At 53.9% G+C, this 20,765-nt stretch overlaps 1 protein-coding gene across 2 annotated transcripts in view; it reads left to right on the top strand.

The window, feature by feature from the left end:
* Positions 1-20,560, top strand: part of Lhx2 (LIM homeobox 2) — a 30,166-nt gene extending 9,606 nt beyond the window's left edge. The window contains exons 1-5 of one of the 2 annotated variants that reach the window (XM_055600346.1): positions 2,014-2,300; positions 3,700-3,902; positions 4,824-5,227; positions 10,411-10,616; positions 19,672-20,560. In XM_055600346.1, the coding sequence (XP_055456321.1) occupies positions 2,181-2,300; positions 3,700-3,902; positions 4,824-5,227; positions 10,411-10,616; positions 19,672-19,959 (1,221 nt within the window). In that variant the 5' untranslated portion in view covers positions 2,014-2,180 and the 3' untranslated portion in view covers positions 19,960-20,560. Of the gene's footprint in view, positions 1-2,013; positions 2,301-3,699; positions 3,903-4,823; positions 5,228-10,410; positions 10,617-19,671 lie in introns of those variants that run through there. The other variant, XM_055600347.1, reaches the window with a different exon arrangement.
* The last annotated feature ends 205 nt before the right edge of the window (positions 20,561-20,765 follow it).

Raw genomic sequence — 20,765 nt, 5'->3', positions numbered from 1 at the left:
GACAAAATTCATGCTGGCTGTGTTTTTGCCAGAAGAGGTGAACATGAGCACTTTGGTACACGGACAGGAAGAAGCTTAGGCGCTACAAGTGCAATGCACATTTATGTGAGAAAGTTTTGTACAGTATGTGGAAAGTGTGACTTGGTGATACCGCCACTGTGTGCCCTGTGGAGGTCCTGGCTTCCCTTTGGCTGTGTCGGGCAAGCAGACTGGCATTTCAGACTCGTTTCTACCGCCCTGTCACGTGAAATGAAAACAACTTGCAAAATGAACTCAGAGAAGGAGTTTGAGTAACTGACTTGTCTTTTTCTTTTTTAAACCCCAAATCACTTATTTTTCTACTTCCCAAATTTCTGTTCTACCAGACACCTGGCCATTGCCCTGGGTTCAGCCGAGACACATCCCACTGGCAGTTGGGATTTGCTGGGCAGGCCATGTTATTGTTAGTTCTAGCGTAACCAGGTGGCTGGGTGGATCCAGATATGGGAGAGGGGGATGAGGGGAGTGTGTGTGTGTGTGTGTGTGTGTGTGTGTGTGTGTGCCAGTGGGATGGAGTGTCCCAAAGAAAGAGAATGGGCCTGTGGTCTTTAAGAACTGCCAAGTGTATCCGGGAGTGAGGAGGTTTTGATCAGGAAAGGAAAAAGAAGGAGCGATTAAGAAATTCGCTGAGTGCCTACTATGTTCCAGTGATTTTCTATTTTTTTTTTTCTTTCATCACACCCAAACACCTAAAAGCAGGAGACCTTCTTGTTTCCCATCAAGAAAGTCAAACAGCGTAAAGGTTGAGTCACTCTCTCGGGAGAGCTATGGACTCCTTGCTTCTTTTTTCTGAGTTCCTGAAGGCGTGACTGGAGAGGCTGGGGGGGGGGGGGAATCGAGGAGCAACACGCCCAGCAGCATAATTCCTAGCTCGCTTGGAGCGAGGACCTGCTGGCCAGACCCGTGGGAGTCATTGCTCCCGTGGCTTTTGCGCCTGGTCCCAGGAGGCCTGCGCGGCGCTCGCGGCCAGCAGAGCAGCGCCCCAAACCAAAGCTGAGCTGGGCGGGAAGCAGCCGAGGGCTCTCCACGCTGTACTCCGGCCCGTCTCTGCCCATCCCCGCCCCAGGTTCCAGAGGCCAAAGGGGAGCATGGAGACCTCAGGCATCCTTCGGCTGCGCTTTCTTAGGATAGAGTCGGCAGGAAAGGTTTAATTTTCCTTCCCGGAGAAACACAGGAAACTGTTCGCAGCTCAGAAACTCCAAACCCCGCGCTCTCCCTTCTCCCTCCCTCCCGCCTCCTCCTCCAGCCTCGCCCACCGGCTCCCACCGCCTCCTCTCCCCGTTCTTCTTCTCCCCTAGCCTCTCCCCTCCCTCTGGGTCTCCCGCCTTCCCGGAGCACGCGCTGCCAAGGCCCGGGGCGCCGGGCGGCCAATGGCACGGCGGCAGGACGTGATGTCAGGCGCGGCTGTAGAAAAGGCGCGGAGGCTCGCGCTGGCGCGGACTGCGGGGCCGGGGCTGAGCTCGGCGCGCGCTCGGGTGGCTGCGCGCGGCTGGGCCCGCGGCCGGCGGCTCCTCCTCCTCCCACAGTGCTCCGCCTCCTTTCTCTCCTCCGCCACCTCCTCCCCGGCCGCCTCCTCCTCTTCCTCCTCCTCCTCTCCTCAATTCTCTCGGTGGCTCGGCTCGGCTCGCAGGCTTCGTGGAGACCCCTACTCCAGTCCTCCTCTGGCTGGGAACACACCCCGGGGGGAAGAGACGTCCGGGCATCCGGGCCGCCGCGGGCACCTTGCTGTTCCCGGGCGAACCCTGACTGCAGCCACCGCCGCCCGGGGCAGAGTTTGCGCCCCTGATTTGCGCCCCGGGCGCCAGAGCCCAGCGAGCGATGCCCGCGGCGTGAAAGCGCCCGCAGCGGGCGCCGACCTCTGCCCCGCTCTCCCGCCCCCACCGCAACCCCTGCCCTTGTGACCCTGGCTTCGGCGCCGCCGCCCGGGCGCCCCGCGATGTAGCTGCCCCGGCGCCTCGGCGGGAGGCGTCCTGGCCCTCGGGCGCCCGGGGCCCGGAGTCCGGCCTGGGGGCGCAGCCGAGCTCGGGCGGGGCCGGGGCCGCGGTGGCGATGCTCTGGGCCGGGTAAGGCCGGGAGCGCCGGGCAGCTGAGGCGGGGGGCGAGCCCTTCCCCGGGGCGGCCGCGTCCCCGGGCCCGCCGCGATGCTGTTCCACAGTCTGTCGGGCCCCGAGGTGCACGGGGTCATCGACGAGATGGACCGCAGGGCCAAGAGCGAGGCTCCGGCCATCAGCTCCGCCATCGACCGCGGCGACACGGAGACGGTAGGCGCGCGGCTACGGAGTTGGGGCTGAGCGCTGGGACCCGGGCGGGCCGGACAGCGCCACTGCCTCCCGAACTTTGGGGAGAGTCTTGAGAGGCGCACTAGCCTAAGGCTGGGCAGGGGGCGAGAGCCGGGGCTCCAGGCGCAGGGGAGCCGGGCTGCCGGGGCAGAGCCGGGGGTGAGGATTGAAAGCCAGCTCTGGCCCGCGAGGGTGGAGGAGAGCGTAGCTCAGGATGGAAGCTCCCCTCTCCCCTCGCCCGGCGCTCCAGTCCGCCGTCCTGACTTCCCACCGTTCGGCAGCCGCCGCCGGCGCCTCTGGGAAAGGGAGAACCGGTGGGAGCTGTGGCTCGGGCTGGGTTGAGTGGCTTCTGTCTCCTGGCAGTCGGGCTCTCTCCCTTGCTCGGTTTCAGGGCCCTGGGACTTCTGGGCCAGCACTTTTCGTTGATCGTAACCCGCGCTCCTAACTGGCCAGATTTGGCCAGGCAATGGTTCGGAGTTCAGGCTCCGGCCTGGTTTCCAAGGAAGAAGACTCCATTAGGTTTTCTGTACCTGGCTCCGCCGTCCCGGCCCCAAATAGCCTCCCCCGGGGCCAGACTAGCAGACGCTGCCTAAGCAGCAGAGTGACCTTTAGAGACCAAGGAGGTGGGAAGCCTGGCCCAAGCGGCTCCCCTTCTCGAGCGGGAGCCACAGCTCGATGACCTCTCGGTTTCCCTTGGGCCCTTCTGTCTGGATAAACCAGGGCTCCTCAGTTTGCTTAGGGGAGAAATTCGGATTGGGCCTGTCTTACACCCTCTTGGAAGGTCGCCCTATATCCCACTTAACCTTCTCCCAAGACCCAACCGGGGACCCAGCTGGTGTGGCAGAGGAGCCAGGAGTTTCTGGACCTGCCCTGGGCTGAACCTTTGGTCTAAGGATCAAGAGACTACTGAGGCTTGAGGCCAGGAAGCCTGCTGCCTCGCTGAAGAGGAGTGTGTGTGTGTGTGTGTGTGTGTGTGTGTGTGTAGAGCGAGACTTTTAATACTCGCCTTACTTTAGCCCTTAGCTCTTTCCTGCGGCCCAGTGCTTTTAATAAACAGTTTGAGGAATTCCCTTGATGAGTTTGGGGGAAGAGCCCCCCTCTGTCCTAGGGCAAGAGCAGGAGAGCAGAAATTAGAGAGACCCAAGGCCCAGAACAACTTAAAACTGAAAACTGGGGCTGAGGCTTGCCTCACTGGTTGCCTGGAGCTGAGCTGGGCAGCTCGGGCCTGTGAGGTGGAGAAAAATGGGCTACCCTGCCCGACCATCCTCCAGGCTTATTTCAAGACTAGCCAGGACCAGGGAAGGCGCTCGGGGCCGGTTCTCTTGCTGGGAGCAGAGCTGTAGGCTGTCCCTTACAGCGCCCCCTCTTCCTCCTTTCCTAGACCATGCCTTCCATCAGCAGTGACCGGGCCGCGCTGTGTGCCGGCTGTGGGGGCAAGATCTCCGACCGCTACTACCTGCTGGCGGTGGACAAACAGTGGCACATGCGTTGCCTCAAGTGCTGCGAGTGCAAGCTCAACCTGGAGTCGGAGCTCACCTGCTTCAGCAAAGACGGCAGCATCTACTGCAAAGAAGATTACTACAGGTAGATCCAGACCCCCTGCCGGCCCCCGGGGCTCGCGCCTCCCTCCCCGCCGCTTCCACGCCCAGTGGGGGTGTCCCTCCCCAAGACCCTTCTCCCAGCCAGCACCCGCCGAAATCCGGTGACAGTTTCTAAATCAGCAACCCGGGGCACCCTTGGAAAAGAATCGTGGAAACGGAGAGCCAGAAAAGCTGAATTCACCCTCCTCTCTGAGTTTAGGGCACTGAAAAACTCAGCTTAGGGGGGGTGGGGGGAGGTCTCCGTGCTACTTTCCCTTTTGAAGTTTCTTTACTCAAGCAGAAGGGATAGGAACAGACACCCCGAAAGCCGGGCAGCTTGGCTGATCAGAAACCTCGTTGAAAGGAGAGCTAGGGTAGCCCAGAAGTTCTGGTTCTTTGGGGGTGGGGTGGGGGTGGCAATAAAAGTTGGCCAAGGCTGAAGAGTAAGAGCGAAGGTCCTCCTTCTCTCCCCCAGCTTTAGAGTTAGGGTCTGTTTACGGATTCTCTCTGTATGTCTCTGTCTCTATTTCTCTCTTTCCCCATCTCTGTTTCTTCCAAATTACAGCGGTGTGTAGGATTCCCAGGTGCTGGTCTGGAGGGCAGGGGCGGAGGTTGAGGAAGGGGTAAGTGAGGGAGTTTCTCCCCGTTCGAAGTAAAGTCTTTCCTAAGACTTGCTCAGATTCTGACCAAAGCAGAGACTCCTGTGGGTGTGAAAACGCTTAAGGGAAACTGTTTCAGAGAGGGCCAGGCCCGGGTTAAAATCCAGTTCCCCGAGTCCTAATCCTCTCAGCGCAGTTCAGGCTGCCCCTCTCCAGGAGGGGATCCCCACCCCCACCCCCAGCACCCGGAGGAGAAGTACAGGGATCCGGGGGGGGGGATACCCAACTATTTGTCCCCACAGCCCCTCCCTCCATGGTCCCCGCAGGCGGTTCTCCGTGCAGCGCTGCGCCCGCTGCCACCTGGGCATCTCGGCCTCGGAGATGGTGATGCGCGCTCGGGACTTGGTTTACCACCTCAACTGCTTTACGTGCTCCACGTGCAACAAGATGCTCACGACCGGCGACCACTTCGGCATGAAGGACAGCCTGGTCTACTGCCGCTTGCACTTCGAGGCGCTGCTGCAGGGCGAGTACCCGGCACACTTCAACCACGCCGACGTGGCGGCGGCGGCCGCGGCGGCCGCAGCGGCGAAGAGCGCGGGGCTGGGCTCGGCCGGGGCTAACCCGCTGGGCCTTCCCTACTACAATGGCGTGGGCACCGTGCAGAAGGGGAGGCCGAGGAAGCGCAAGAGTCCGGGGCCGGGGGCAGACCTGGCTGCCTACAACGCTGGTGAGTGCCAGAGCGCCCGCAGCCCCGGCCCGGCTGGGGGGCGAGGTTCCGCGCGCTTGGTGCTCAGTGGGCACCCCGGGCCCTGCGCGCCAGGGTGCCGGCGGGAGGGGCCCGAGGCCTCCGGCTGCCAGTCGGCGTTCCTTCGGCCGAAGCGTTAGGGAGAACGCCTTAGGTCACGGGTGAGCCGGGGGCAGGACCCTGTCGGTGAGAAACCATGGTTTGGACACCGCCTTGGTCTGCCTCGCCCGCTTTGCCGTGCAGAAAGTGCGGGGGGGGGGGGAAGCGAGGCGCCGCCGACACCAAACAGGCTCCGAGTGGCAGGGAGACCAACAGCTCTGGGCGGCGAGGGTCCCAGGAGAGAAAAAGGCTGGCAGGGGCCGAGAGCACCGTTGGGCTTGGCTTGCAGCCCGGTTGTACGGAATATCCCCAGGGCGCCAGGCCTGGAGCTGTTGCTAGCAAGGGCTGTGGGTCCGTCTGTCCTGCCGGGTCCTCGGGCACCAGGCGCCGCCAGGTCTCCGAGATTTTCCTTCCCCTCCTAGCAAGCAGCTCTCTCCAAAGAGACTCGTGCAGGCCGGTCCTCGCAGAGGACTGTGGTGGTCACGATTCGCGGTTGTTGTTTTGTTTTTTGTTTGTTTGTTTTTTAAGTTTGGGCCCTTTCAGAGAGGCTCTGTGGTGCTCCAGCACCATCCTGGCTCTGGACAGGTTCTGCGGCCCAGCCACGTCTGCCGAGGTCTGCAGGGCCGAAGGCTTAGGACTCTTAAGTTTATAACAACAAATCTGACGCTGAGATTTTTTTTTTTTCTCTTTCTGCTTTCCTCTCTAGTCTAAATCACAAGATGTGTGCGAGTGTGTGTGTGTGTGTACAAAACCAAAACAAACCCAGGATTGTAGATCTGCTGTGGTGGTGACGGAAGAAGTCAGAGTCGTTAGGATTTTAAACAGCCTGAACTGCTTGGGGTGGGGGGTGGGGTGGGGGGACGGGTAAGGGCAAGTGGAGTAGGTCCTTTTTCCGCTCCAACGAAATTGCTAGATAGAGGATCCCAGGACGATTAGGGAGGGGGGAAATGCAAGCCCCGGTCGTGTGAGTGGTAAAGCGGTGGCTGGTTCGGCGGTGATTTAAAAATTGTCCAAAGTGCTACTTAAAGAGACCATTCTTCAGCGCTCACATTCTCATCACTCACCAGCCTCAAAAGAAAGAGTAGATCCGGCCCAGGCCCGTTTCTCCCCAAACCCAGTGGCCTCTATTTATCAGGTGGGTCAGCTTTGCCGCAGAAAGACAGGGAAGACTCTGCTCCAGAGTATCTGGGGTGTGGGGAGCCTGGTGTTTTCTTGGACACACCGGATTGGCACGCGGTTTGTGATCGTGGAAAAAAAGAGAGAATGAGGTTTCAAGATTTATTTTTTCCTTTTTGTTGCTCAGCCTTGTCCTTCCCAAGAGGCAGCGGGAAGCTGTGGCTGGTGGCCGCGTTCCGGGAGAGGCCCTTCTGCCACCTCGGTTTTCTCTTTGCCTCCCCCCTCTTTTATTTCCGTCCTTTTTGTTATTTTCCCCCCTGCCCTCCTCCGTGTTCCTCAGCTTGTCTGCTCCTCCTGCGCGCGGGTCTGGGCCTTGGCCGGCCTGGACTCTGAGTCCTGGGAGGGACGGCGGCGCCCGGGCCCACAGGCGCTGGCTGCGCGGCTCGCTGCTTCGGGGCTCCCGGGACTAAGTTTGGAAGAAAGGGTGACTCTTTTTGTTCGCCTGGCGCGGCCGGGCTTCCCTAGATCTGCCTCCTGCCTTCTCCCTCGTCTCCCGGCACGGGCAGGAGAGAAAGGGCTGCGGTGTGGGCCGCGGGGCAGCTGGGGTCGGGCCGCGGGCCCCGGGGGGCGAGGCTGCGGGCTGAGCGCGTCCAGGCAAGCGCGCGTGGCCGGATAGCTCGGCTTCCGCTCGCGGGGACAGCGGGTCGCTCGGTGAGCGGCCGGCGCCCGGGGGCCAGCCCCACGGACGCCCTGGAGACCCGCGCTCCGGGGGCCTGCCCCGCAGAGGGAGGTGGAGCCGGACGTCGGCGGGGAAGGGGCGCAGCGGGGTCCCCCAGGCCTCGGGTCGTGGGGTCGGAAAGTTCCTCCGGGGTGGGGGCCGCGGCTGCCCTTCTTCCGGGGACCCTCTGGTCCGGGCGCGCGCCCCCACCCCCTTGCCCGGAGGCAGGACCCAAATCCCCCCCCCCCACCCCCACCCCAAGCCGGCCCGAGGCTCCCGGTCGGTGGTGGGAGCCCGCGAGGGGCCTCGGACGTGCACTTTGAGCGCCACAGCCACGGAAGTCGTGAGCAGATCCGCTGGCCGGGCTCGGCCTCCCCCAGCCCCAGCTTTGTGTGTGTGTGTGTGTGTGTGTGTGTGTGTGTGTGTGTGTGTGTGTGCCTGGCGGCGTAATTACTGATTTGATTCCAATCCATTATTTAGACAATTGAACCTACAGTCTCGTCTTTAGTAAAATGAGGCGAAGTCAGATTTGATTACAGGTTCAGTCCCAGCGACAAGAGCTCGAAAACCCGATGGGTTAATAACAGATCACGAGTAAATTATTCATGATTTTACGAGCTCTTTAGCTCCATTGAATCGGCCTAATTGAGAGGAAAAAAAAAAAAGGGGGGGGGAGAAAGCCCTGGTCCTCCCCCTCCTCTCAGCCCCTCGCTCCTCCCCGGACCCGATCTTGGGGAATCCCTACACGGCCCCAGGCTTTAGGGGCGCGAGTGGAGGGGGGCCGAGCATCGGGGCCTCCTCCGCCGTCCGGTCTCCTCCGGCTCCAACCCCGGCCTTCACCGCCGGCGGCTGGGGCCTCGGTCGGGCCACCTAGGGCTCCTAGGCTCTTCCCTGCTGGCTCCACTTCCCAGCCAATAGCCGTTTGGAAAAGTCTTCTCCATAGAGTCCTGGTCTCCTTGAGCCCCGGGATTAGTTCGATCACGCGGACTCCCCACCACATATCCCCCTTATTTCTGAGACTTTTCATTCAGGGCTCTCTCTCTCTCTCTCTCTCTCTCTCTCTCTCTCTCTCTCTCTCTGTCTGTCTCTCTCGTTCTCCTGGTTGCCACAGCTTTCTTCCTCTGGTTCCCTACTCCTCTCCCTTGGCTCTGTCCATCTTCCCGCCCCCTCCCCCCCCCCTTCTCTAGCTTTCTACCTCTGTCATCTCGGCCACCCCTCCCCACCACCTTCCCCCATAGTAGGCCGCTCTCAGGGCACCTCCCTTGGGCCTACAGGGCGCCAGGGTCCCCACGGAGCTCATTAACAGCAGTGAGGCCCAGGTGGGGGCTGGGCAGAGGGATGAGCCTAGAGATTCCCCATGGGGGAGGCCTGCCCCAACCCGGTAAAACTGGGGGCTGGGAGAAACAGGAGGGTCCATTCCCGGTGCGGGGTTAGAGCTGCTGGCTAGCGGGAGTCGTATTCTTATCCCCTTTAAATTCTTCGCTCTGGATGTTCCGGGTGGAAACAGTGGTGGGAGGAGGAGGGGGCGTGGATGCTTGGGTACATGCGAATACACACCCCGACATAGGGTCGCTCCTGATTTACAGCTTCAAGCTGCAAAGTAGGGCCCATTGAGGCAGTGGTATTTGGGCAAGAGGGGGTGGTGCAGAGAGGGCTTCCTAGGTTGTGTTGTCGGAGGAGCCACTTAGTTCTGAATTTGGGGCAAATTTTTACAAGTATCCTGATCAGCACATACATCTTCGATAAAATTTGAGTTTCCTTTGGGCCCATGCAATCTTTGGGGCTCATGACGGCTTAAAAAAAATCCGTTTGTTTATCAGAAATTCAAATCTACCTGGGAACTATTCACATTTATTTGCTAATTTTGGCACCTCTGTCGTAGGCATCAACTATGTTGGAAGCTGCCTTCCCAGTTCTGTGAAGATGGGGTGACTTGGGATGAAATGAGGGATTACTGAGGGATCCTGAATGTCCTCATCAGCTGAGCAGTCACTGATATCCAAAGTTCCTAACCCCTCCCAACCAGGAACCCTCCCCAGGCCCCAGTAAAGCCAGGCTCCCTAAAGAGTCAGGCTCTATCTCTCCCCCCCCTGGAGGTGTCACAGCAGGAAGAGGGGAGGGGGGCTCAAGCGTTGGCTCGGGCTCAGCCTTTGCCAGTGTGTGAGAGTGGCTTCCTTTCCTTGGCTTTAGTTTCTTCACCTCTAAAATGGGAACAGTAGTGATGGGACAGGGACACATATAAAGCCAGAGCCTAAGGAAGGCATCTAATGCGCGTTGCTACCTTTCTCCAATTCTCTCCCTCCCAGTCTACCTACTGCTCTGTCCCTGAGACCGGCCAATCAACCCGTAACTTCCCCAAACCTCATTTGCTTCTTCTGCAAACGTGGGGAGCCTTTCACAGGACAGTGCTGAAGATTAAACTACAAAGTGCAATTCCCAGTCTTAGGCCTGGTGCTGGGGGCCCTGGAGCCCACTCGGTCCTTGGGGGGAGAGGGGACCCGAGGAGGGAGAGTTGATGAAAGTGGGATGAAATAGAAGCTGTCAGTCAGTAACTTCTGGGTGCCAGCGGAGTGCTTGTCAGTGCCAAGGGGAGATGGAGACTGCGGCGGGGGAGGGGGGGGGATCCTTGGCTAGTACTTGGGAAACAAAAGAGTGCAGGCCCCGGGTGGCTGCCCACACCACTGTCAGAGCCTGGCCTGTGGCCTTCCCCTTGTGCCCCAGCATCTGTAAAAGGACCAGCTTTACCTGCCCAGCCGCTGTGTGCTTGTGCAGAAAGCCTTTCAAGGCCTGGCAAGTTGGCTTAGTGGGTCCAGGGACCTGCTGCCAAGTTTGCAGACCTGAGTTCAATCCCCAGAACCTCTTCACACACACGAAGTAAATACATGTAAAAGAGTAAAGAGAGACCCTTTTAGTGCAGCCCCTGGAATTCAGAGAGCCGGCATCAAGTCTTCTTCGCAGCTGCTCTTTCCATTATTCTTGCAACATGATGGCTTCTGGGTGTTCTGTTTTTCCAAGAACTGGGGTTGAAGCCACTATTTCTTAGGCACGTCACGTTTTTCGGAGAGCTTCATTTTCTCCATATCTAAAATAGGGATATTATCCCCGTTTCAGCACTGCGTGTGCACACGACCAGGTTTCCAGACTAGATGTCGGTGGGCGGGGAGGGTGTGGACTCAGCAGCGACTAGGCAGAGTCAGGAAATTCACCCGCTGCTTCTGCGTCCCTTTCCCAGCGCTGAGCTGTAACGAGAACGACGCGGAACACCTGGACCGTGACCAGCCCTACCCCAGCAGCCAAAAGACGAAGCGCATGCGCACCTCCTTCAAGCACCACCAGCTTCGGACAATGAAGTCTTACTTTGCCATTAACCACAATCCCGATGCCAAGGACTTGAAGCAGCTCGCGCAAAAGACCGGCCTCACCAAGAGAGTCCTCCAGGTCAGCTGGGCCGGGTGGGGGCTTCTGCAGCTGCCAGGGCCCGAGGCAAAACTTCGCTGGCACCAGGACTTCAGAAGAACTTTCGGCCTGAGTGCCTTTTTTGCCTTTTACCTTTGTGGTTTGTCTTAGAACGCCAACCTTTTTGCCTGCCATCATATATTCCCTATTTTTGTCCTCATTTTTTTTTTTCTCTTGTGTGTGGTCCTCTGTCTCCATACTTGACTTTTCTTTTTCCTGGTGGCAAACCGTTCTTAATTACCATGTATTACTCAAGTGACTCTCCAACTTTGTCATGTTTTAAGAATTTCAAGTATTTAAGATGAACCCAGGGCCCTCCTGCTTTGTCCCTACCCAAGGGACGTTCAGTGCCTCAAGTTGTCCCTCTCTGTCCTTTTGCCTCCATGTCGTTCTTTTCTTTATTGGATTCTCCTCTGACAGCTCTGGTTTATCTCATGGGTTGTTGTTTGTTTGTTTTATGTTGTCTGTCACCCAGACTTTCCAGGAAACAAGGTTTGGTGATGGTGTGGTGTGCCTGCAGACCTGGTGGGTATGATGGCCTGCCTAAGGGCATCCACCTTTTAGTGTGAGGAGAAGTGGCTGAGTGCTTGTGGGACCGAATGAAATCAGGCTTACAGATGAGGGTACTTCCTCGATAGATAGACAGGATCTGGAACTTTCATGGGATTTCCTTGCCTCCCAAGAGGTTTCAGACTCTGGTCCGGGGCCCAAACTTGTGGTACCATGTCAGGACAATGAATTTCAAATTTTCTGCTTTTTCTCATACTCGTTCCCAGTGCTAGACAAGCCTCTTAAGCCTCCTGCCCCTCAGTTTACTCTCAGTGAAAAGTACACAAGAGTCACCTATGCATGCCGCCTGTGGACGTGCTACTGAGGTGATGGAGGTGACAGCTGAACTAACTGACGCTTTATGCTCAGTGGAGGCTAGTTAAAATTAACATTAAGTTAGCTTGGTATGTGATTAACTCGTACCAGCAGTCCTGGCTGTCAGACCTCAGTTTCCCTATCATACAAGGCAGAACGCCACCCCCAGAAGTTTAAGCAAAACCTGAAGCAGAAATCTGAGAGACTATGTAACCTGACTGTGGCATCACGGTGAGTCGAGGACAGGTCCTGAAAGCTATTGACACTGAAGAAGTGAGAAATCAGAAGGGTCAGAGCCTGCCAGAAAGCAAAAGGAAACTTAATGGGGTGTCCTTGGTGGTGGGCTGTAACTGTGACTTAGATCTTAGAGATCTACAGACTATTATGGCGCTTACCAGATGGGCACCTGGGAAGTCTCTGGGCATCCCTTCAGCAGTGGCTTCCCCAGACTTGTAGCACAGGAGGTGAGGGAGGTCCAGAGGCTGCTCCTCTCTGACCCCGCCCCTCACTGTTTGGTCTGTGCTAGGGTAGTGTTTGGTTCTCTGAACTCTGGGGTGCGCTGCTGCGATTGGGGTTCAAGTTCCTCTGCTCATTTCCTTCAGACTTTGCGTTGTTGGGGCTAGGTCTGGAACCCTCCTTGGACACCTCCTGCTGTCCTCTCTCCCCGTGGTACTCCCTCCTTTAGTTCAGTGTCAGCCTGGACTGAGGATTTAAGACTTTTCTCTGGTTAGTAGCTTTACTCTTGTTCCTGTGTGGGATGCTGGGAAGTGGGGGAAATCTGGAGTTCAGAAAAAAAACAGGCTCAGAACTACCCCCTGGCTTATTTTACCTGCTGTGTGTCATTTGTAAAAAGGTCACTAGTTAGGGCACATCTCTCTCCCAGATGTCTAGATTAAACCATCAAAGTTCAGTCTAAGTACAGAACAGTCCCACCCTGCTTCTTTGGGGGCAGAAGGTAGGGTTCCTTGGCTTAGGAACACGTAGGATTTCCAACTCAGCTGTCCTTTATCCTCTCATCTGGCTGAATATCTCTTGATACCAGACTAGACAGATGAACTGGTCCTGGCCCCTGAGAAATTCATCTGTTGGAGAGAGAAAGACAACTACACAGCAGTCAGTTTCCCCTTGGTATAACTGGTTGGGGTAGCAGGGGGGGCAGGCTTTCCATGTCAAGCATTAGGGTTCCCCTCCCCATAGTGTAGATGCGCACATGAAGGCCTAGATGATTTCTGTCTGCCCAAAGACACACTTGGCTGGTAACGGTCCAGCCAGTGGGCAGAGTGCTCTCCGCTCTGAGCCAACCCAGGCTGGATTTCTCAGAGGATGAGCATCACTGGGGGCCTGTACCTTAGGGTAAGGTCTCTTTTCCTTCCAGACCTCTATCTCCTGCACAAATCCTTTCTGTTCTTTAAAAGCCTAACTGGCCATGACTGCAAAGCATCTTTCTAGCCATGTATCTACCTCATCTTAATCTTTTCCTGCCTGTTTTACAGTGAGAAGATTTTTGTTGTTGTTGTTTTGGTTTTTTTGTTTGTTTGTTTTTTGTTTTTTTGGGTTGTTTTTTTTTTTTTTTTTGTTTTTTTTTTTTTTTTTGAGACAGGTTTTCTCTGGGTAGCCCTGGCTCTCCTGGAGCTTGCTCTGTAGACCAGGCTGGTCTTGAACTCTCAAAGATCCACCTGCCTCTGACTCCCGGGATTAAAGGTGTGGGCCACCGAATACCCAGCAGTAGAGAAGGTTTTAAGACTTGGTAAGATGAAGTGACTTGCTGTGGGTTGCCCAGGCACAGGCAGGCTGGGACTTGTGCCCTGAATGCCCATGGCATATTTTGGGTACCTGGGCTGGTGATGGTGGCTTTGGGAGGTGATGGACTGTTTCGGATCCTCCCTGAGTTACCTACTCTGGGGTTTGGTGCTTCAGTCCCTCCTCTCTGACTCTTGTATCCTACCTGTAAAGGAGAATAACTTAAATACGGGGGAAGTCTGCCAGCTCAATGCCTCCTTGCACACAGTGGGTATCTGTTAAGCAGTTTCTCAAAAGGACAGGCTAACCCATGCCTGTCAGCCCAGCACTTGGGAAGCTAAGGCAGGACGATCTCAAGTTCAAGGCCAGACCAGGATATATATAGTAATAACCTGGACTGGGGAAGGATTTTAGTGCCTAATTAGCATATACACAGCCCTGGGTAGAACCCCAGCACCACAGACAAACAAAACCATGTTACAGAATAAGATCAGATAAAAAGACTTTAGAATCAGTTTAGCAATGAATCGCACCAGCTTCATGGTGCTAGATCCTTCAGCATTCACTATGGCTTTCTTTCCCCACGGTCACAGTTCACCTCAACCCTTCAGAAGGTTTGCATGACAATGGGGATTGAAGTTGAGTTGTGACCTCAGAAGTGGGCAGTGCAGGATGTGTGTGAAGGAGAGTAGTGGTCCTAGGCTCTGTTGAACATATACTGTGTGAGCCCCACCAACATTAGGTAGGCCAGTTCAGCATCCTCGTCAGAATCTGGAGGACCCTGCAATGAGGTCTAGTTCCACTCTCCCATCCCCGCTCTGAATGGATCCTATGTGTTGTAACTACTCCCAGCCTCAGTGGCCTCGGGAGTTGGAGAATCTTGCCTTAGGAGGTAGGGCCGTAGCATAGTTGGTAGAGTGCTTACATAGCATACAGGAAGCCCCAGGTGTGATTCCCCGGCATTGTACAAACTGCATGTGCTAGAGCACGTCTATAACTCTAGCACTCAGTAGATAGAGACAGGAGGATCAGTTCAAGTGAGTTCAAATCCAGCCTCGACTTCATGAGACCCTGTCTCAGATAATGATAGAACAATAATGATAACACTAGTACTTCTGTTCCTGGATATTGCAAGGAGGAAGTGAAATGACACCATCGGCAAAGTTTACATTGGAGGCTCATGCATGCATGTTAATGTCACAAAGCAGCATTCGATTTGCACTTGTCTTTTGTAGGGATTCCAATATATATATTGGAATCCCTATATTGGAAAGACTATATATATATATATATATATATATATATATATATATATATATATATATATATATATATTGTCTGTCCATTTTATAGTTGTGGAAACAGGTTTGGCTAGCCTTATGGTTCGTGGTTAGTTATGAAGCCTGGTGTTAAGCCCATGGTGGTCTTGAGTCCAGGGATCTTTCAAGTACCAAGTGCCACAGGGATTGTGACTTGGACCCAGCTGCAGAATTCAGAATGCAGAAGACAGACAGGAGGGTCCTGGAAATAGGTAGCAATGCTTTCTCCACATCAAAAATTCCATTTGTCACCACCAGCACACTTGGCAGCCACAACACTCACGCTCCAATATTGAGGAAGGTGACCAGGAGGAATCACAGTGGCCCCTCGACAGAGCTTTGTTGTGACATGCCTTGGCAGCGTGTGTGGACTTCCTAAGCACACCTATGTCTCTTGTCCTTGGAGGATATGCAGATGCCCCGGGCTTCCTGAGAGATGGCTAGCTGATTGATCTTGAGTAGGTGAAGTCTCTAGGGATCCTTGGTGTGACTTTGGAAGAACATTTTAAATGCCGATGGCTCAAAACCCATTTTCCCATCACTAGTTTTGTTCTCATTAGCCCAGGAGAGAATTCAGAGGGCTCAGCTAGAACGTGCAGTGGGAATCTCAGCTGCTACAGGAAGTAGTGAAGGTTTTACCCTGAAGGGAAGGTGAGTGACTTCACCTCCTTGAGCCTTGGGTTCCCACTTACAAGATGGTCATTGTACTGCCTGTCACTTAGACAACTTCAGGACAGACGTAGACACACTGAGAGGGAGCCTCACAGATGACTTGACTTGAATCTAAGCCAGGACCTTATACACGCTAGGCAAAGCGCTCTACCACTGAGCTGTGAAGGCAAGGAGACATGAGCCCAGAGAGGTGGAGAACCTCCCCAACATCTCGCAGCAATTCTGCAACAGAACCAGAGCTTCAACTAGGAGCTTTTGAATTCTATTCGGTGCTCATTATTTTCAATTCTTTGAAGAAACCTTTTTTTTTTTTTAATAAAACATTTATTTTTATGCGTATCGATGTTTTGCCTGCATGTGTGTCTGCGAGAGGGTGTCAGATCCCGTGGAATTGGAGGTACAGTTGTGAGCTGCCATGTGGATGCTGGGAAATTGAACTCAGGTCCTCTGAAAGAGCAGCCAGTGCTCCTAGTTGCTAAGCCATCCTTCCAGGCCCTGGGGAAACTGTTTTTAAAAGATGGCAAAATAATAGGACCACCATTTAGACCCAAAAGACAAATAGGGAAGAAACGCCACTGTGAAGACACAGGCCCAGTAATTCATACTTTTTGATAAGTGGTCGAGGGCGAAGATGGGCCTTAAAGGGGTCCACATGTCCGTTCTCCCTCTTTCTGTCCCGGGCACTAACATTCAAGCCTACCTCACAGGGATATTACATGCACCATGTGCTAACATGGACCAAATGCTTGGCATCTAGCTCAGACAGTGCCTGGCTTCACTATGGAGTTAGAGCCACCACCGTTAGTGTCTTCTCAATGAATTATAACACTACAGGCTGTATTTGAGTTGTTATTTGTTTCCAAAGCAGGTTTTTGTTGTTTCTTGTTTGTTTGTTGTTGTTTTATTTTGTTTTTTGAGACACCATCTAGTTCGAGTTGGCCTTGAAAATGATATATAGCCTAGGGTGACCTTGAAGTCCTGATTCTCCTTCCTCTGCCTATGGGCACATAACAAACACCCCATCAGGTTTATGCTGTGCTGGGACTCAAACCCAAGATTTTGCATGCTAGTCAAGTACTCTATAGACTGAGCTAGAGCCCCAGATTTTTGGGGAGGGGTGTCCTTTCTCATTCTGTAGCTCACGCTGGCTCGGCACTCACTCTGTAGGCCTCAGACTGGCTTCAAACTCATGGCAATCCTCTTTCCTCAGTTTCTTGAGGATGAGGAGGCTGTAATTCTTCATCCCTTCTCTTTCACTGTAAGACGTCTCCCCCAGGGCTTGGTGGAGCTGCTGTGCCATGCTTCCACAGCCTATCTGGTTGACACCAGACACAAACGTTGATGTGCTAAGAAATGTCACAGTGAGCATCTTTGGGTATGAGGCGTCACCTTTTGGGTGGCTTCTTTAGAGTCCCAGGAGATTTGTTAGGGGTTCCAATAGGTCTCTTGTTGTCATCCAGGCTGGCCTGGAACTCATGATCCTGCAATATCCTTGCTTTTGCCTCACAAGTGCTGGGGTTACAGACATGTGCCTTCATGCCTGTCTCCAATCCCAGCCTTCTTGAAGAAAGCAATCCAGGGAAAGAGCTTAGGGAGCAGAAACCAGATCCTCAGACAGTTGAAGCCTAGACAAGGGCCACACCATGGTAGTATCATGGCAGTGTTTCGTCACTCTGCTGGGACTTACCAGGACCCATTCTGTGCCTGGCTGAGACACTTACTCTCGCAAGGCCTGGTATTAGTTGTGTCCTGATGATTCTAGGACTGAACTTGTCATTGATACCCCAAAAGTATAACTCCAGAGCTGCTGTGGAGAGCAGAGCTTGAGGCAGCTGGCTACCCAGGGCTCTGGCTTTGGGAGGTCGGGTAGTTGGAACCAATCATTTATGTTCTACTCACAGCTGCCCTGGAACCCCAGCCCCTCGGAACCCCAAGAAGCCACAGAGATGAGCTGCGCTTCAACCCCCTTTTTGTACAAGTAGGAACCAGGCAGGCTCAGAGGAAGGGGACTAGCCAAAGCTCACTTGGCTGGTCAATGGCAGAGCCAGGCCTGGAAGATCAATGCTCGTTCTATTGCGCAAGTTGCTTCATTCGTCCATTCGTTTCCTCATTCACTCATTTACTTGCTGACCTACTCAGGGTCATATGGTAGGGAGAGTGTGGGTGTTTTTATGGCAAACAGCCCTGCTTCTGATCACCTTAGCCTCTGTGTGATTGTGGGTAAGTACCTTTTAAATCTATAAAGTGGGGCTAATAATAGAAACCACGTTGCCTGGCTCGGCACAGGCCTTAACCAGGGATGGTACAGGGTGGCAAGGTTCCTGACACAACATAGCTCACGTGTTAGCATCACCGCTTCTCATCTGAGCTCCAGGACCAGCACTGTGCATATCACTAACACTTTATCTTCTCTATCATACCCCTAGTGTTGGACAGGGTTCCCTGCCCCCAGCCCTCTTTGGGGAGAGGACTTTTTGAAACACCTAGGATTGAATCTTGTTGAAACCTCACACAGAGGGACTATACCGAGTAGCCAGGTTTGGAGTTGACTTTAGGTTTCCACGGAGCAGATTCTTAGCGCCTGGGATCCCTTAAAGCCGAGAACGCAGCTGTGAAGATGGTGTCATTGTTTGTGCACAAGCTGTTGGGGCAACGCCTGGGAAATGGCTAACAGGCTGCAGCTAAAAGCTTCCAGCCTTCCCCAGGTCCTGGGGCCCCTGGGTGAGCAGTGAACCCACTCCCAGGACCCAAAGGGCTCCTCCATTCCAGCTCCCACTCACATACAGGCCAGGACGGTGGCTTGGAAGCAGAACCGAGGCTCTGGCCTTTCTCACAGCTTGACCTTCATGAGACTGAGCAAATCCTGTCTCCATCCATTCTCCAGATACCACCTAGGCCAGGTGAACACACTCTCCCGCTGCAGACTTGACAGCCAGCAGGGAAGGTCCTGACTAGTCTAGGTGGGCATTTCTAAGGGTGGTCTTTGAAGCTTCACACTCGTCTTCTAGCCCCGCAAAGGACTGATAAGCTTCCTTTAGGCAGAGAGCCGGAAAAATGTGCTTTTTCCTTGAGGGGATCAGTGTTCTGGGGAGCCAGCTTGTTCTCCCCTTCATGGGGGAACATCTCTCTCCTTCCTGCCAGACCAAGCTGCTAATTGAGCCCAAATTGTGTCAGGACATTTGAAGTGGGGCCTGATGCCACAGGCTTCTTGCAGCCGGGGTGGTCCTAAGGGGAGGTTGAAGTCAGGAGCTGGCCCATCCCACCCCTGTCAGAGACACTGGGAAGACAGGCAGATGCATACACATCTGGAAACATGCAGCTGGACAGCCTGGAGTCTTCAAAATCCCTACGGTCCTTTGTTTTATGGGGAAGCGTCTGGCCGAGGGGCTCTTTCACTCAGAAGGAAGTGAAGGGGCCCTGCCTTTGGACTTTTTTCCTTGGGAGGGATAAGTAACCACTCCCCAATAGTGGCCTGAATTTCCTGTGAACCCTCTTAAGCATTGCACGGGGCCCCTGGGTATCTCAGGGTCTCTGCTGTGAAGAGAGGGCTTGGGGGGAACGTGGGTGAGTTTTGTGTGCATTTTCAGTGATATGTACAGGTGTGTGCAAACGTTCATGTGCGTACTATAGCTATGAGTGTGACGGACCCCAGAAAAAGTAAAAGTAAGCCTTCAGACTGTCCCTCTGGTATTCTCTGCTCTCTAGTGCTTCTCTAGCTGAGAGCAAAAGTGGGCTCCTTGCCACTGCTTTCTTAGTCATTCATTCATTCATTCATTCATTCATTCATTCATTCATTCATTCATTCGTTTCTGATCCATTCCATATTCTTTATGACATTCTAGTATATACATACACCGACCAAGAAACATTTAAAAAAGAAAAAAGTGTTCATAAAAATGTGTGGCGCATACCATCCACCCCCAATCTTTGGGTTGTATGTGGCCCAAATTTGGGTCTGGGTTTTGCTTTCAGTGGCAGATGCGACAAGAGCCACACATTTAAACAGTTTTAGTGGCTACGTGAAAGCACAAGGAAAGGGATAAAATGAATTTTAGTATTTGTTTAATCCAGCATGTCCACTCAGTATGAAATGGATAACACTACCCCCTCCTTTCTTTCCCGCTAAATCTTGAAATCTCATACATGATGTCCTTTCTACATTGGCCACATTTGGCTAGTGGCTTTTCAAGGCCTCAGCCTCAGTACAACCGCAAGGGGCTAAGCGCCGAAGCGTCCTGGCAGGAAGAGCGACCCAGCCATAGCCACCAGAGGACACAGCATTTTATTTATTTTTTTGCGAAGAGGAGATGCGGGCATAGACTCTAGGCAGACCTCCCGCTGGGCCGCAGTTGGGTTGCTGAGTTGAGCAGACCTGAAGCAGCAGCTGTCCCCCACCTCCCCGTCCCTTCCCCTAACCAGTCCTCCCCTGTCGTCCCCCACAGGTCTGGTTTCAGAATGCCCGGGCCAAGTTCAGGCGCAACCTTTTACGGCAGGAAAACACGGGCGTGGACAAGACCTCGGACGCCACGCTGCAGACAGGGACGCCGTCGGGGCCCGCCTCGGAGCTGTCCAACGCCTCGCTCAGCCCCTCCAGCACTCCTACAACCCTCACAGACTTGACTAGCCCCACCCTGCCGACTGTGACGTCAGTCTTAACTTCTGTGCCTGGCAACATGGAGGGCCACGAGCCCCACAGCCCTTCACAAACGACTCTTACCAACCTTTTCTAATGACTCGCCACCCCCTTCTCCCCAAGCGCCCCACGATTTCTTTAAAAAAGAAATTATCTTTAGTTGAATTCCAAGTGTATTTTAAAAATAGAGGTTTGAGCAACTAACTAACCACGTTTTAGGATCTCGCCTGGAAACAGAGGGAAAAAAAAAAAAAGAATTGTGCGTCGGGCTAACGCAGCGGTGTGTGCTAAGGAATTACTTGGGAGATATATTGCAACACAACATTTGTGACCCTGTACAGTTTTGTGGACTGAGCGAGGAAAACAACAAATAATTTAAGTTGGCTGAGAGCTTCCGTATTTTCAAAGACTGCCACGTGCCTTAGGAATACTGTTTTATCTTCGTACTTTGGATGAATTGTTCGTTTTTTTCCCTCTCCCTCTTTTTCTCTCTGTATATTTATGACCAGAGCAAAATGTAAAAAAGGAAAAAAAAAAACCAACAAAAAAAGTTTGTTACTTTGAATAGTCCTAAAAAGAAAAAGGAAAAAAAAAATCAACCCCCCTCCAACGGTCGCTTTCTTGTTTTAGAATTTTAAGGTGGAAGTCTGTTCGGATATCAGAATTTGTAAAACCTAACCAGTAATAAAATCACTTATCGAAAAGACTTGGTGCTGGTACTGTTTAGTGAGTGAGGACAGAGCGTTTTCTGAACTCCAGACCTCCAGGGTGTTCACCTCCCTTTTCTCTGTGTCCGGGTTGTGCCTATTTGATGGCAACTCAAAGACATTCAGGTCTCACACTTAAAGAATTGACAGCAGAGTCAAGTTTTCATGCTAACAGTGGTGTGTATGTGTGTGTGTG

Source organism: Psammomys obesus, unplaced genomic scaffold (assembly GCF_907164565.1).
Source record: "Psammomys obesus unplaced genomic scaffold, mPsaObe1.curated_primary_1811, whole genome shotgun sequence".
Taxonomy (NCBI): Eukaryota; Metazoa; Chordata; class Mammalia; order Rodentia; family Muridae; genus Psammomys; species Psammomys obesus.
This window is presented reverse-complemented; position numbering and strand designations above follow the sequence as displayed.